At 32.8% G+C, this 17,517-nt stretch overlaps 1 protein-coding gene across 1 annotated transcript; it reads right to left on the bottom strand.

The window, feature by feature from the left end:
* Positions 1-2,613: 2,613 nt before the first annotated feature.
* On the bottom strand, positions 2,614-15,666 carry LOC113115754 (uncharacterized). The gene is made up of 7 exons (XM_026283335.1): positions 15,241-15,666; positions 10,553-10,679; positions 9,170-9,342; positions 6,796-6,980; positions 6,549-6,690; positions 5,287-5,411; positions 2,614-3,884 (listed from the first exon to the last, which is right to left on the bottom strand). Exons 1-7 carry the CDS (start codon positions 15,281-15,283, stop codon positions 3,108-3,110), a joined length of 1,572 nt encoding a protein of 523 aa, XP_026139120.1. The 5' UTR covers positions 15,284-15,666; the 3' UTR covers positions 2,614-3,107.
* Positions 15,667-17,517: the final 1,851 nt, after the last annotated feature.

Genomic DNA, 17,517 nt, shown 5'->3' with positions numbered 1-17,517 from the left:
ACAACACTGCTCTCTTCTACACATTGGTCTAAAAAAAGAGTAAAATAAAAATTAACATTTCAACCTTCATGCACCTGCTCTATTTAATTATCGCTCATTAAACAGACATTAAATTAATTACCAAACCACAGAATGAGACAGATGGCGAAATAAAATCTTTGACAGTTAAAGAACTGAATTTAAAAAGTCAGATTAACAAGTTACAATGACCTAAAACCATCACCAACTTTATAATTGAAATATATTATATCAAGCACATATTATTTATTTTTCGGGAGAAGGAAGAATAAGATCATCCACCAAATTTCCAGCACTGGGAATCTGAATTAGTTTTTAATTCAGCATATTTTCATGATTTCTGGAGATCATGTGACACTGAAGACTGGAGTAATGATGATGAAAATACAGCGGTGCATCACAGAAATAAATTATATTTTAAAGTATATTAAAATAGAAAACCATTAGTTTAAATTGCAATGATATTTCACAATTGTATAGTTTTTTCTGTATTTTTTAAATAAAATATATGCATGATTTTGTAGTTTTTTATATTAAAAATCGTACTAAACCCAAACTTTTGAACAGCATTGCATTTACTTTCCCTTCTGTTTTCCAGGTGAAAGGTGACCTGTCTTGTCACGCAACAGCAGAGTACCTTTGTCACCTTTAGCTAATCATTTTCTTATATTATCACTGTGAACGGTTTATGAGTGTGCGATGAAAATGACTCTGACCTTCTGTACAGTCTTTAAAATGTGGACGAGATCTGTGCTGCAAAACTGGTGATGTTTCTGGAAAAACTAAGCATAATTTACAATAAATAAAATACAGTAGAGAACCAATATACTGTAATATTCACAATGACTCGTCAAAAACTAAAGTGAAGAACACAGGTATTTTAAAATAAAAGAAAAAAACTTTTTATGAGAGGAACAGTAGATTAATTAAATCACATAATTGACATGTTCAAGGATCAAGTGTCAGTAAAGCTTGCCATAAGATTAGGGAAGATTAACACTAGTGTTGTTTCCCCTGATTTTCTTTCACCATAATGACAGAAATTACAGGAATTAGTGCCTTACTGCAAAGTGACTGAATTACTGCAGTGACTTCGCCTTGTTTCCTCCATAACAAAGAGCTTTTGTCAGTGTTTCTGAGGTATTTCGCAGCACCTAATACATTTCCTCATAGCTGCAGACTGTAAAATCCCCATGAAGCCTTTCACTCCGACTCCAAGGAACATGAGAGTCTTTTGTCTGCTATGCAAATATGTAATTCACGAGTGTGGAAATTTCCAGCGTTTTTTTCAGACACGCCTTCCAGGTCTGTCATTGTTGGTTTAGAGCCGCACAATGAAATAAAACCGAACCTTTCAAAGTTGTTGTTAAAATGTTTTATAAAAGTCGGCATGAAATCAAAATGAGCCTCGTTCGCTTTCTTACTGTAATTGTTTCATTACTGCATGCTATTAAATATTTATGATCAAATCAAAACAAACTTATCAAAGTTGCATGACATTTTTTTTTTCTCATTTGGTATTTTTATCATTTTTTATCATTCAGAATGAATCCAATCTGATCTCAGATTCTGAAAAATCATATTCATCAACCATAAATGTTGCAGTTCATTGCATGTTGCATGTTTATTTCATGTAGGCCTATCACTGTGCATATGCAAAATGTATTTTTTACTCAGATTGAGAATATAGTTTAATTCAAGCTTTTCCATGCCTAATTTTTTGCCTAATACATGCCATGTCTATTATTTCATTCAGATCTGTTGAAGTGTTTACATGAACTCTTTTCAGTCCAACTGAGCCATCAATCTAATTATAAACAGATATGCAAACGTTTCTTGAATATCTTGTTTCCCTAAAAAATGCATAAGAAGTTTTGAATGGTATTTCATGCTAACCTTCACATTATTCTTTCTTGCTATCTTTAAATAGCACTATATAAACACAACTAAGTTGCCCAAAGTGGTTTACAAGGTAAGCATAGAAAATAACACATCAACATATAGTGAAGAGCATCTATCATGTATTTACAATGTTGTAAAAATGTTTCTGGAAATGCAACAACACAGCAATTCCAACATGTATTTCAGGTTTGTCAGCATTTTGACTCATTCATTCTGAATTAATTAAATAGTCAAATAAGTTAAAACAGAGACATATTGACAAACAAGTGGTATAGCACTTGTGAAAATGGCAATGCTACAGATAAGCTTAGTTTCAGTCAAAAACACTCATTACTTTTAAAAATTCCCTTTAGGATCATTTTGGTTAATCTTTTATAATTTACTTTCTGTTGAGAGAATCACATAAATGTGAAAGAAGGCCAAAATAGTACATGCTATGGATTAACATTTACTCTGTAATCCACTATTTTGTATTTGCATTAGGTTTTTGACTGCTTTTACTGTGTAGAGTTAAAACAAATTACTCATGGAGCCAAATTGAGACCCAAATATCTCTTCAACTGAAGCATACTTGGTCTTAAAAATTAAGATTACAAAATAAACCTTTCTTAACAAGCAACATCTAAACTAACATTAAGATATCTTTAACATTTCTTGAGTTTCAGGCATGCCAACTTTGAAAGAAAATCACAAAAAGTGCATTTTTCCCATTTTTGATTGGTCACCTTTGACACATAATGCAACAAAGATTCCTTAAATCAACGAATTTTACTAAAAGACCTAGCAATCTCTGTGTAATATTAACATGACGTAGCTGCCATTTTTCTAAAGTCATTTTTCCCACCTATAATATGGCTCCAAATCTCAGGTGAATGGTCATTTTGACAAAATAATGGATTAATCAGTAAAAACGAATCTATGGCACATAATATGTTGGCTTTCATCACGATTAATGTTTCTCTTTCAGAAACAAAAAAAACCAAAATCAAGCATTTTAGCTGGGGAGGTTTCTGAATTTGGTTGATTTCATACGTAAAGACTTTTAAGTGATGAACTCTCAAATGTGCGCCACTTCCTATGCAACTACCTGATGCATTGAACCCAACAGATGAATATCTAAAAACATTTTTTTTGTCATGCATGGATGTATTAAGATGAGCATTGAGAAGAGCAAGAAGCTCCACCGTTTAGTTGCAAGGCAAAGTCAATCCCTGCGTCTCCACCATCCACTTCTCCAGAAAGATCACACCAACTCTAAGTTCCTCTTCATCTATGAAGTCCTCATCCGGTTCAGTTGAGTCCTGGAGGTGGTCTGTCCTCCTAACATAAGTCCTCTGGTCTTGTTGTCCCTCCAGAGGAATCCCTGGGAGCCAGTTTTGCCTGTAGTTTGACGTCACAGCGTCAGAAACGTGTACAGGCCTGTAGGAAGAGCTACACCTGGAGTCCTTCTGAACTAGGTCAGATAGTAAAGGAGTCTGTTCTCCAGATAAACCTTCTGAGTCCTGGGAAGCTTCTGGAGAGTTTTGACCACTGTCACACTGGAATAAACAATTGTGAAACTCTAGTGCACCATTTTTAGTGGGTCTAACCGGTACCACCAGTGGCCCACTGCTGTTTTCAGTGTCTGGATGGCCTATTAAAAAGCTCGAAATCAACTCTGGACCAAATGAATCCGAGTGGGTTTCATCCGTTGTGGCATCAGATGATGGTTCGATGGAGATCTGGAGAGGCACAATCATGCTGTAGTGCACAGACGACTCTGAACTGTTCTGGATTGGGACGTCTGGTTGATCGCGTGTCCAATCCTGGGATGCATAATCATCTTTAACCTTGATCCCTGACGCCGGCGGAGGAAAAATAGACAGTGGTTCAAGCTTTTTATCAAATCCGGACCACACTTCCAGTTTAAAGATGTCTTCTCTGGGATATGAACATAACGCAGGAACGCTGTTCTTTTCCAGGATCTGTTTTACAGAGAGAGGAGAGAGTTTATGAGCCTATCGGAAATTTTGGATATATATTTATATATTTTTTTATAAATTGTTGGGACACTAGTTTATCCCAGGTAAACTGTTTCCCAAATTGTGAGGTGATGAAAAGCTAATAATAATAATAATAATAATAAAAACTTTCAAATAAAATACTTACTAAAAACCACTTGAATCATCAAAAATGCCAAATTAAAAAATAAGAATAAAATAAGCTTAAAATTTTGATCTAAATTTAAAAACATTAACTAAAAATCAACTGAACCATAAAATATCACATTAAAATAAATAATCAAAAAAATAAAAGCAAATGGAAATAAAATCTATTAAATCAGAAAAAAAAAACTGGGAAAAAACATAAATATCTAAATAAAACACTCACTGCACATTAATTAAATCATAAAATGTAAAATCAAAATAAAAAGTTAAACACCTACTAAAAGTCGATTAAATCAATTAAATAAAATTTAAATGACGTGTTTTAAAATTTAAATAAAATAAAAAAATTACAAATTAATTAAATCAGAAAAACGTTGAATTAAAATATGTCACTGCAAAATAAAAAAACGATTAAAACACTACAAACTAATTGAATAATAAACTTTCCCAAAAAAATACAAAAACAACCAAAACACCAAAAAACCAATTAAACGAAACATTTCAAATTAAAATAAATAATTGTAAAATAAAACAAATCGAAATAAATGAATAAAATGTGGTCAATGCATGTCATGTGAACATTAACCAACATGTTGTGCTGTTAAGTTATTAATATTTATTATAATATTTATTAATTTAAATTAAATATTTATTCTACTTAAAGTAAATACAGTAGGTCAGATATTTAGCTGACAAAAATGTTTGGAAATCCCTGACTTCGATTATATTTGATAGTAGATTTTATGTATTTGAAACAGAATAAAGCAGAATTGATTCATCAAATGAGTCCTAATCCACATGAAGACGTTTTGTGAAGCCAAATATTGACTTTATTAATTAACACAAACTACGCAAGGTTACACAAGAACCTGAGCAAATATCAACATGCATGATTTATCTTTTCACATCACGAACGGATAAGACTTCTAAAAATATCACGAAATCAAAAACGGTAAATAATCTGTGAAAGTGCAGAAGAGCTCCAAGGACAATCCGTGACTGTTGATCTGGCAGCAGATGTTTGTGCTTATCGTAATCGACATGATAAACTCATTTTGTGTTGCCGAGAGCAATGTGCAGATAAGACGCATTCCTTCAGGAGTTTAAAGAGAAACGTGACGCTCTTGTCAAACAGGATTTTCACTGCCGGTAAGACTGGAGCCCATTCTAGATATGTTCAGCTGGAATTCCCCACAGCGAATATGACACAATCACTTACCAGCACTTTCGGTAAGGAGCTCTTTCTGTTTACTGACAGCTGGCAAAGCATGATGGGTAGGAAGATCAGCAGCAGCAGAGCAAGCAGACCAGGCCATATTAATATATGAAGCCAGGAATTAGGTGCTGAAAGACACAGACATTGCAGATTGATATAAAGTTCAGGCTGGTGTCACTTGGCAATTGCATATAATGATTAATAAATGACTAATTTCAACAACTTTGTCTCAATTGCTGTCAGTAATTTGCCTCATGTACTGACCAATAATGTTTAAGAAAATAAATCAGTAAAAAAAAAAAAAAAAAACACGAACAAAAACAAACAGATAATCTGTTGGCAATTGTATATAATGCACTTTTTTTTGTTATATAATAGTAAACACTGTGAAATTGTTTAATATTTACTTTCAGCAATTTTGTCTCAAATGCTTTCATAATTTGGCATTATATACACTGTGGCCGTTTATGTAAAAAAAAAAAATAATAAAAATAAAAAATACAAATAGATCATTAAATAAAAATGTATTAACTAACTAAATAACTAACTAACTAACTAAATAAAAAAATAAAAAAATACATAAATACATACATAAAAAATAAATAAATAAATAAAATAAGAGTGAATGAATGAAAAATAAATAAATGAATAAAAAAATAAATAAATAAAATAAAATAAAATAAAATAAGAGTGAATGAATGAAAAATAAGTGAATGAATAAATAAATAAATAAATAAAATAAGACTGAATGAATGGAAAATAAATAAATGAATAAATAAATAGAACTGAGAAATAGGTTTTAATAAATTTTCAGCAACTTTGTCTCATTTGCTAACATAAATTTGCATTAAATATACTGGCGATTTATGTCTAGGAAAATAAATCAATACAAAAATAATAAAATGAATACACAAATAAGTAGTTGACAATTGTATATAGTGCACATTTTCTGTTACATGATATATATGATAAGTAAATAAAAATGACATATTTGCTATCATTATTTAGCATTCTATACTATACATTATTGTCTAAGAAAATACAAAAATTAATAAATAAATAATAATCAAATAAGCTCTAAAAATTATAAATAAAAAAATAAAAAAATAATTAAAAAATTGAATATTTAGTTTGGGTATTAACAAAGGAAAACGATAAACATTGAAAGCATGAATTGTTTTCCGAAATGATGGGTGTTCAGATTGAGTTATAGTAATGTGGGCGAGTTATCTACACTTCAATCAAAGCACAGACTGTTGAGTTACCTGAGAGCGTCACACAGAAGGAAGTGTTTTCACTGGGACTGGACAGACCGGGGTGTGTGAGCGTATAAAACACTTCACCACAGTACTGCACGTCTGTCTCCTGAAGCCAAATCAACACAGAGCGAGACGTGTCCTCAAACACCTGCAGAAAGACACAATTCACACGTTTCCACACATGTGAGCTACTAATACATAGAGAACTGCTTTGAAGTACAATAAAGTGGAATTAGGAATTAGGAATAGTAACCTTTCCAGCCAGTGACTCGGGATGTGTCAGACGAACTGTGTACTTCACGGACGATCTCGGGAAACTTTTTCCCCAAAAGCCGATATTCTCGATGGAGCGGTTCCAAGCGGCCATCGGCGGCGAAACCGTCACGTTCAGATGGGTTTGGTTTGATGTTACTGACCACTGCGGAGCTGCGAATGTGGCTGAAACCGAAAAGCAGAACAGAGACCAGTTTATAATGTTTGCTGTTTTGTGAAGGGACGCAGAAAATGAGAATTAACGGGTTAATTTACTCCGCCTCGGGCCATCCAAGATTAGCAGAAAGGTAGAGAAGATTTTTTAAACTGAAACCGTGGTCCTTGGTGGTTAATAAAATTCAAGCGAGTCAAAAAAGCACACAAAATTAACCCCTTAGTGGCTCCTCACGATATTTTGAGGTCTTATGAAGTGAAACAATCAGTCGGTGCAAGAAACGAAACATTATTTACATCATTATCACCTGTAACTCAGAGGAAATTGGATTCTTTTCTGTGAAATGATCCTTTGAACCATTTTTATTTTGTTTCGCAATGGTTTTTGAATCACTAGTTGGTTTACGTAATCGCACAACATAGGCTCATCGGAAAAACATGCCTAGATTTTTGTGAAACTACGATTCAACGAAACATGCATCAACGAATGCATTTTTCTATCACTTTTGCATTTATTGACACTATCAGGTATGTTTAGGGTTGGGTTTGGTGTAGGGGATATTTCCAACATGATACAGCATTAACTTTTAGAGATTAACTTTATCAGATATTTGAATTACACTGCAAAAACTGCTTTTCTTTCTTACATTTTTGTCATGTTTGCAGCTAAGATATCTAAAAAAAAAAAAAAAATCAAGAAGGATTTTATAGACAAGTTAAAATTATTGTCTTGTTTTCAGAAAAATAAGAACAAACAGTAATCTGCAAACTGTGTAAGCATCATGGTTTTTCATGCTCAGTTTGGACTTTAAGACAATAATTTATACTAGTTTAGAAAAACTTTCTTGTTTTAAGAAGTTCTCCAAATTCAATGGACTAGTTGTTGTTGTTTTTTTAAAGACATTAATATTAATATGATGAATTGAAATGATGCAAAAAATTCATCTATGACACAGAAAAGTAAGGTAAAAAAGAACACTATTATTTAAAGCTTCGCAATAGTATAGTCCTTTCTGTATTTCTGATCAAATAAATGCAGACTTTGTGATCATAAGCGACTTCTTTCGAAAACATAAAAATGTGTCCAAACTTTTGACTGTTACCAAGTAAATATCCACAAATCTAAAATGATATTTTGCATGAATAAAATTATTAGGAATCATTTTTGTTTCAAGGTGGGGGGATTCGAACTTGAATTTGGCTGAAGTCTAGAACCGTTCCTTGAGAAACTGGAGCGCTGAATCCGTTCATTCATCACAGGATCTGATATATATATATATTTTCACTTGTAGGGACTGTCAGGCGTCTGAAAGTGAGTTTTGATTTGATCTGATTTGAACTGGTTCATCTAGTTCCCCACAAAGAACCGGTTCAAAACAGGCCATGTACACACTATAAGTTTCAGTTTTGTAACCATAATAACATTTTCAATTTTATGGCCTAAGACTCTTTTTTGTGTGTTGATTTGAACTAATCTAAGGTTAATAGACATGCTGTGTTTTTTTTTATGCATTGGAGGCTGCTTTAGAAGGTCCTTTTTTTTTTGTAGTGTTGCCATGTCCTCATATTCACAAGCACTTTTAGGCATGTTGTTTGGCCTTAGCTCATAAAGCCATGCACTTTATGGTGTTAATAAAGCGGTCTGTTGTGGATATGAGATATATTACTTTTTTGCTGCTTTAGTGTTTGTTGTTGTTTTTCTGGCAACACTGACACAACTAGCCCCATGTCAAAATATGCTAAGATTAAGATTTCTTTCATTGTTATTATTATTTTTTTTGCATCTCACATACAGACGAAGACACATTTCTGATGCACGTTCAAAAAACGTCATTAATAACTAGCCGTTCAGTTTCCGTACACACTGTAAATGCGTTTGTCACTCCCGTATTTTTGTGAATTATGTTCATGTTATGTTTATGTTATGTTAATACGTGATTAAGGAGTAATTCTTGAACTGACAACCAATGTAAATAATGTTTAGTTTCTTGCACAGACTGATTGTTTCGCTTCATAAGACCTCAAAAGGAGCCACTGGGATTAATTTTGCTGCCTCATGTGTTTTTTGACGGTAGCCATTGACTTGCATTTTAGGACTCACCCGAGAGTGAATATATTAACAGCACATTTATTATTATTATTTTTTGCGAACTATCCCTTTAGCTTGACCACAAACATAATTTGAGTCCAAAATGACTCACTTTCCCAAAACGGAGTGAAGATCACTTCTCCCAAGCACTGTCCACCGGCCGTGACCTTGGCATGATATTTAGAGGTCACGTCGCTCATCACATGGGTCATCACATCCGTCATGTCACAAACAGGAGTGGAGATGTTCTGACACCACGTCACTGGTTCATACGGTTTCCCATAACTGCAACAGAACAGACCTCAGTCTTACACATTCTCTGTAGGATATGAATCAACACCAATTCAATGCAGATCTTGTTTAATCATAGTCGCAGTGAATGCAAACAGAAACTCTTTCAAATTGAGCAGACTGGCCAGATTCCATTTAGCCTAAACTAGTTCTCCTGCTCTTCCTCTAGTACGTCATTACACACACCCTGTTTACTGTGTGCATATCTCACATCACGTGTAACTGATATTGCATGCTCAATGATATCTTTGGAACAACTCAAGTTATAATTATATTAAGTCATAAAGTCAATAAACGCATTTGCGTCAATGAACGCAAATTCTCAGTGCAATGACCTTAATGTGGAAAAACGGATTTCGTCGAAATTCTTCAATTACATGTAAAATAAAAAGCAGTTAATATGATTTTTTAAATTAAAAATAACTTATTTATAGCCAATATAAAAATGCACTTATAGAAAAAAAGTTTAGATATAAAATATAAAAAAGAAAATATTTTATATAAAAAGATGTTATTTAATTAAATACATTTTACAATTATTATTAAAATCAACTTTAAAATAATTTATATAAAAAATTAATGAAAAACATATAATTATAAAATATTATAACAAAAAATAATTTATATAAAAATATTAAATAAAAAATTCTAAATTATTCTATACAAATAATAAATTATTTATATATATATATATATATATATATATATATATATTTCTCTATATATGATGCATATCTGTGATCATATATGTTTTACAAAAGCTTATAAAGATACTATTTTGCTGTAATCATATATCTACTACTGTATAACGGAGCAAAAATAAGAAACGAAAAGCATATGGAAACCATTCAGAGCTCAAAAGCTCCAGTGTGGAGAGGTTAAGAGGTCGGACTGATGTGGGATTATCTGGAGCTTCTGAAGCTTTCTTCTCTCATCCCATCATCTGCTGTCTGCCTCCCTGACCCTCCCAGCATGCACTGCTGCTTCCTCCGTTCCCATCACATTTATTTCTCCCATCAGTTTCTCTGTAAAGCGTAACTGTGACTGGTGCGGAAGATTCGGGGCCAAGGCAAATCACAGCCGGCTGACCACAGCGTGTCCTTCACCAAAGTCACAGACTACACAGTGTTATTCACAGAAAACCTGAGAGGAAAGCATTAAACCCATGGTCCAGGCCTGTTTTGCTCTCATCTCTGACACTTACAGGTTATACTGGATGCTGTAAAGAAGCGTTTGACCCAGAACATCAACGGGATCCCAATGGAGAACGCTGAAGAAATTCCTGGACTCAAAATAAGCCTTTGTGCGATTACAGCTCTGACCCCAGCAACCTGCAAGACAGAACAATAAAGGCGAGATGGGTTTAGAGGTCTGTCAACATCTTCCATTGTGTTAGTTATATATAAATCAACTAATGATGTTCGGGTCTGAATGTCTTTGGTCTAAAAGCGAAGTGGAAACTTCGTCCCTCGGATGGGGTTTTCCATTTATGCGGTTACAACAGCATAAAGAAATAAGACTCGTGACTTACTCATAATACAGCATGGCATTAGTACCAATTATTGCTTTTATAAAACGGTTACCACACAATACAATTATTAAAACCCAAAATTTACATATTGACATGTTACTTTTTAAAAATTGAATGCAATAAATGTCTCCCTTTCGCTAAAAAAATAGTTCCTGATAGAAACAGTAAGAGAATGTTCCTCATCTTTTTGATTTCAGATAAAACGCAACCGTTGTTATCTCATCTTTTCTCTCGTTTATTTTTTAACACCATATCCACCTTATTCTTCACGTAAAGATGGACGAGGACATTTGTAAATTCTATGGGTCTTGCTTTCGGTCTCATTGGCTTCTAGCTATTTTTAGCTGGACAAAACTGCTCCTTTTGATGCTTTATATTGCAAATTGGTGTTTCATACTATATTATTTAATGTATTATCTTAATATAAACACTTGTTTGGAGGGCAATCATTACGTTATGTGATAAATACAAACAAAGACTCAAGAGGTAAACTAATAATTTCCCTCGATGAGACGACTTGATGTTCCCGAGTTATATTAAAGATTTGTTCAAATTAAACGAAACGTTCATGGAGCAATGCGAGTAATGTAATCAGATTACTTTTTCAAGTAACTAATAAAGTAACGCATTACTTTTTAAGTAACAATTAAATATCGGAGTTACTTTTTCAAATAAAGTAACGCAAGTTACTTTCTTTTCCCATTTATTGACTGACAGCTCTCCTGTCCTCAAGTGTTTTCTAAATTAAAATGATGCTGATGTAGTTCTAGACTACTCCTCAACATGAATGCAAACCTGCAATAATTACCGTATTTTTCGGACTATAAGTCGCATTTTTTTCATAGTTTGGCTGGTCCTGCGACTTATAGTCAGGTGCGACTTATTTATCAAAATTAATTTGACATGAACCAAGAGAAATTAACTAAGAGAAAACATTACCGTCTCCAGCCGCCAGAGGGCACTCTATGCTACTCAGGTCTCCTGTAGTCTACACTGAACACATAGAGCGCCCTCTCATGGCTGGAGACGGTAATGTTTTTTTTCTCTTGGTTCTTGGTTCTAAATAAATGCGACTTATAGTCCGGTTCGACTTATATATGGTTTTTTCCTCGTCATGATGTTTTTTTGGACTGATCTGACTTATACTCAGGTGCGACTTATAGTCCGAAAAATACGGTAAAGGTATTACATAACACAAATATCTTTTTATGCATTTAATCACATTTTATTATGCAATATCTTTGCTGTTGACCTTCGATGATCCAATTCAACCATATTAATAAGCTTTATTTTTTCTTTCTTTCTTTCTTTCTTGTGTTGAACTTTCTTCTCCTGCATTCTATGCTTCATGCAATCCAGAATGACTGAAGGTTGCTCATTTCACTTTTGGTGCGAAAGGGCCTTTACATTTGCCAAAAATATAAATTTAAAAATAAGTAAGCCATGCCCAGATGATAAAAAGAAATGCAAAAGTAACTTTTTTTAGGGAGTAATGCAACATTGTATTGCATTACTTTTAAAAGTAACTTTCCCCAACACTGCAAATCACTATTTTATACAGAAGGTCCTCTGTTGAAGAACGATGCCGTCTTTGAGCTCCAAGCGCTTGACTCTTCAGATGATCGTTTGAAACACTACCAGCAGAGGAAACAGCATCCTTCTGAGCAGCATCCCAAACCCACTCAAATCTGCAATCAATAAATATATATAACACCTTTAAACCTCAGGGCTTCTTTCAAACTTTCTTCTCGACCAACTTTCCTTGGACAGAGTCTGACGAGTGTCTGATAGCGAGATGATGTTGAACCACATGGTTCTCCATTGATTATAAGACTGGATGAATATACAATCTCTGCACGTTTGGATCTTCCTTGAGGAAAACTGAACGGCTCCAGATACACCAAAGTGTTACTCATGTAAAGAGATCGACCTCTACAGATGGTGAAAAGTAACACTCAGAGCGAATGTGAATAAAATAGGTTTTAATGTGTAAATAAATCTTGCCAAGCGGGGTGTAATTTGATTAGAAACAGAAACATAATACAAGGTGTAAACTGAAGTACAGTAGTTTATCCGTGATCGTGTACAGCATGACATGACATGCACAATTAAACGCATGTAAATCACATACTGATGCCTTCTATAAACTATCTCTATCTAAAGTTTATCTACAAGTCTTTTTGTTTACAGAAAAAGATTCACACATGATGAATATTCAAATTCAGCCACCAAAATTTACATTTAACTTAAATTGTACTTAAGTGTCAATGATACTTTTACAGTTTATAATAATAATTTTTAATATTTTAATTTTTATATTCTCTGTTCTTTTTAATATTAAGGTTTGTTCATTTTTATCTTTTTATATATATTTTTAAATGTCTATCTTTTTATTTTCGTCATTAATGTATCAAGTTAAACGTTGCCTTGGCAGCTACAGTAGCTGTTTTATTTATTTTCATTATATTTTATTTATATTGACTGAAATTCTTTTAAGTTTTATTGATTAATTAATTAATTCAATAAATGCCTCTTTCAATATTTTAAATGTTTTATTTAATCATAATAATCTCGGCTGATTGTCACAAACACATATTCTATTGTAATGTTGACTGTATAATAATAATAATAAATCATGTAAAAATTAAGTAAAACTTTATTTTTAATTATTTTTAGTTTTGAAAAATATATAAACAGCATATATATAAATAACACACACACACACACACACACACACACACACACACATATATATATATATATATATATATATATATATATATATATATATATATATATAAATATAAAGAAATACAAAGGAAATATTTTTGTTGTCAGTAAGAATAATATTTATGGCCTACAGTTTCTGAACAATATAAAAATAAAAATATAATTTCATTGTCATTTTGTTGGTATTGCTAGATCTCAATGCTGCGTTTGACACTGTCGATCATAACATACTACTAGAGAGACTGGAAAACTGGGTCGGGCTTTCTGGGATGGTACTCAAATGGTTCAGGTCATACTTAGATAGGAGAGGCTATTATGTGAGTAAAGGAGAGCATAAGTCTAAGTGGACGTCCATGACATGCGGAGTCCCACAAGGCTCAATTCTTGCACCGCTCTTGTTTAGCCTGTATATGCTTCCACTAAGTCAAATAATGATAAAGAACCAAATTGCCTATCACAGCTATGCTGATGATACCCAGATTTACCTAGCCTTTTCTCCAAATGACTACAGCCTCATTGACTCCCTCTGCCAATGCATTGATGAAATTAATAGTTGGATGTGCAAGAACGTTCTTCAGTTAAACAAGGAAAAAACTGAAGTCATTGCATTTGGAAACAAAGGAGAATGCATACCTTGACTCTAGTGGTCAAACAACTAAAAATCAAGTCAGGAATCTTGTTGTGATTCTGGAGACAGACCTTAGTTTCAGTAGTCATGTCAAAGCAGTAACTAAATCAGCATACTATCATCTAAAAAACATTGCAAGAATTAGATGTTTTGTTTCCAGTCAAGACTTGGAGAAACTTGTTCATGCCTTTATCACCAGCAGGGTGGACTATTGTAATGGGCTCCTCACCGGCCTTCCCAAAAAGACCATTAGACAGCTGCAGCTCATCCAGAACCAGAAAATCTGAGCATATCACACCAGTCCTCAGGTCCTTACACTGGCTTCCAGTTACATTTAGGATTGATTTTAAAGTACTTTTACTCGTATGTAAGTCACTAAATGACCTAGGACTGAAATATATTGCAGATATGTTCACTGAATATAAACCTAGCACTCAGATCACTAGGATCAAGTCAGTTAGAAATACCAAGGGTTCACACAAAACAAGGGGAGTCTGCCTTTAGTTACTATGCTGCCCGCAGCTGGAATCAGCTTCCAGAAGAGATCAGATGTGCTAAAACACTAGTCACATTTAAATCTAGACTCAAAACGCATCTGTTTAGCTGTGCATTTATTGAATGAGCACTGTGCTATGTCCGAACTGATTGCACTATATTTTCACTGTTTTTTTTATTTTATTTTATGTAAAATCATTTTCTAACTGTTTTAAATTCATTTTAAATGAGTAAATTTTGTAATAATTTTAAAAGTTTTAAAATTGCTTGTTTTATTCTTGTAATTATTTTTCTTCATTATTATTTTCATTCATTTTATGAAAAGCACTTTGAATTACAACTGTGTACGAAATGTGCTATATAAATAATATAGCCTTGTCATTAAAAAAAATAATAATAAGTTTAAAAAAAAACAAAAAAAAAAACAACAACAACCACAAAAAAAAGTACTTTAAAAAAATTATTGAAAATATATGTTTAAAGAAATACATGGATTCTTATCACTCACCTGTAAAGCAGAGCAAGAAAACGGTAACTCTCAGAGGACACATATCCAACCAAGTGAAAATATCTCCAATTGAGAAGCTTCCAATAAAGATCCAATTGTCAGAAACACAGTCCTTTCATTATTTCCACCAGACCTTTCCTAGAAATCTCATATCCACAAATTAGAAAAATCCCATTTAGTCATTCGGTGGGTCATTCTTCGTGCAGTGACAGAGTCTGTACCTGGCTGTCCATCTAGCGCTCCTCAGGTGTGCCGCTGAACTTTGGAGTGTCTTATCAACACCTTCCTGTTTTCTGCTGTTGGCCTACACCCATAAGAGGCGTCTATAGAGGTTCCTCACCACACAGACATCTGGAATTTCAGGTTTTATCTGTTGAAAAACTGAAACTGGAAATGAAGCACTTCCCAGAAAGTGCGGGAGAAACGAAGCACGCCTTCAGGCGGGACACGGGTAGATTAGCTGTAACGACACGAAACATTATCATTGTACTGCATGACATCACGTGGAACGACAAACTAAAGTGTTGCACTTTAATGTTGCACTTTAAATGTTGCACTTTAAAAATAAAGCAATACATATTATTAGGCTTTGACCCTTTTGATCTGTGCATTATATGAGCACTATTTGCATGCATCAGTGGACATGACTTATTTACTTGTTATATATTAACACATAAAAAAAGGGGAAGAATCATAAACTAATGTGAAAAATCTAAGTGGGACCAAATATTTCAAGACCTGTTAGTCTAAAAAAAACCTTTCACTTTTAATTTGATAAGTTTTTAAAATAAAATATGGTTTTCTAAAGATGAAACCCTTAATTAAATTAAGTTTTTGTAAAAAAAACTAATATATATATATATTTTTTTTTAAATAATCAAATATCAATAATCAGATGTTTTATTTATTAATTTATTTTAAATAATTAAAATGATTTATATATTTAACTATAACTGTACCAACTCTAACATTATGCCACCAAAATATAAATATGATAAATAGTGGTATTTTATTGCCATTGTGATACTACTTGTATCAATATTTTGTATAACTTTTTTATTTTTATATTTTCCATTTTAACGTGATTTTGGAACTGCACTCATATCAAACCCAATTAAGACAAAAACCTAGTAAACCATGCATGCCATACTGATGCAACGAGTGCTTACAGAACACATCAATGTAAGAAAGAAAGAAACATTTGTGCTCATAGGCTTTAGACCATTTAAAGACATGTCTAGCTAAACAATAGAGTCATTCCAGCTCGTATTTGCTCTCAAGTTGATTTCTGTCACAGAGAAAACCTTTTTCACTGAGATCTGTCAGACAGACATTTTCTGCAAGCGATTCCATAAAAAATCACCATAAGCTTAAATCTCAAACAGATATGAGGATGTCCTGACACTCTCAGTGTGAGACAGAATTCATACCGTACAAGGAATATGGTGCACTGTATGCTGCAAGAGTATTTTGGATTGGGATATATACTGTGTAATCTAAAAATTTCAACATAATTTTATCTATGATTTTAAGCTTCTGTTCTGCTTACGTATTGTCAATCCATTCATCCATCTTCAACAACCACAAGGGTCACACAAAACACTACCAGAACAAATGCAAGTTTCTTAATTTTCTAAAAACACAAACAATAAACACATACAACGCTTACGCACACTCTCTCACACACACAAATAAAACATTCGAATACAAGGGATTTTCCTGCGGATTAAAGGAATTTAACAAAATTTAATCCTCTTATGACATTATGATGATTAATTATTAAAAAAAGGCCCTCATTTATTATTTCGATGTAAAATAATTAGTAAAATTAAAGTGTCACATGATTTTTAAGATATCATTCTAGCGTGCTGATTTTGCAGCTTAGTGTTTTTAGGGACTACATAAAATAAATAAATAAATAAAACATGAAAATCATGAAAAAAAAATATAAATAAATAAATATATATATATATATATATATATATATATATATATATATATATATATATATATAAATATATAAACTGGTATTTTGGGACATCAGCGTTTTATTTCAAGCTACAAGATAGTTTTCAATGGTTTTAGTTTAATTAATCAATAATAACCCTGTTCCACTATTCAGCAGATATGAGCTCACACAAGCATATTGCACTATTTTAACTGCATTACAATAAAAGAGACACATTCTAAACTAGATGTTGCATGTTTTTGATTGCATATTTAATTTAAGTGCATTGTGAAATCCAGATCATAAGCATCCAGACGACACAAAAGTCA

Source organism: Carassius auratus, chromosome 16 (genome assembly GCF_003368295.1).
Source record: "Carassius auratus strain Wakin chromosome 16, ASM336829v1, whole genome shotgun sequence".
Taxonomy (NCBI): Eukaryota; Metazoa; Chordata; class Actinopteri; order Cypriniformes; family Cyprinidae; genus Carassius; species Carassius auratus.
This window is presented reverse-complemented; position numbering and strand designations above follow the sequence as displayed.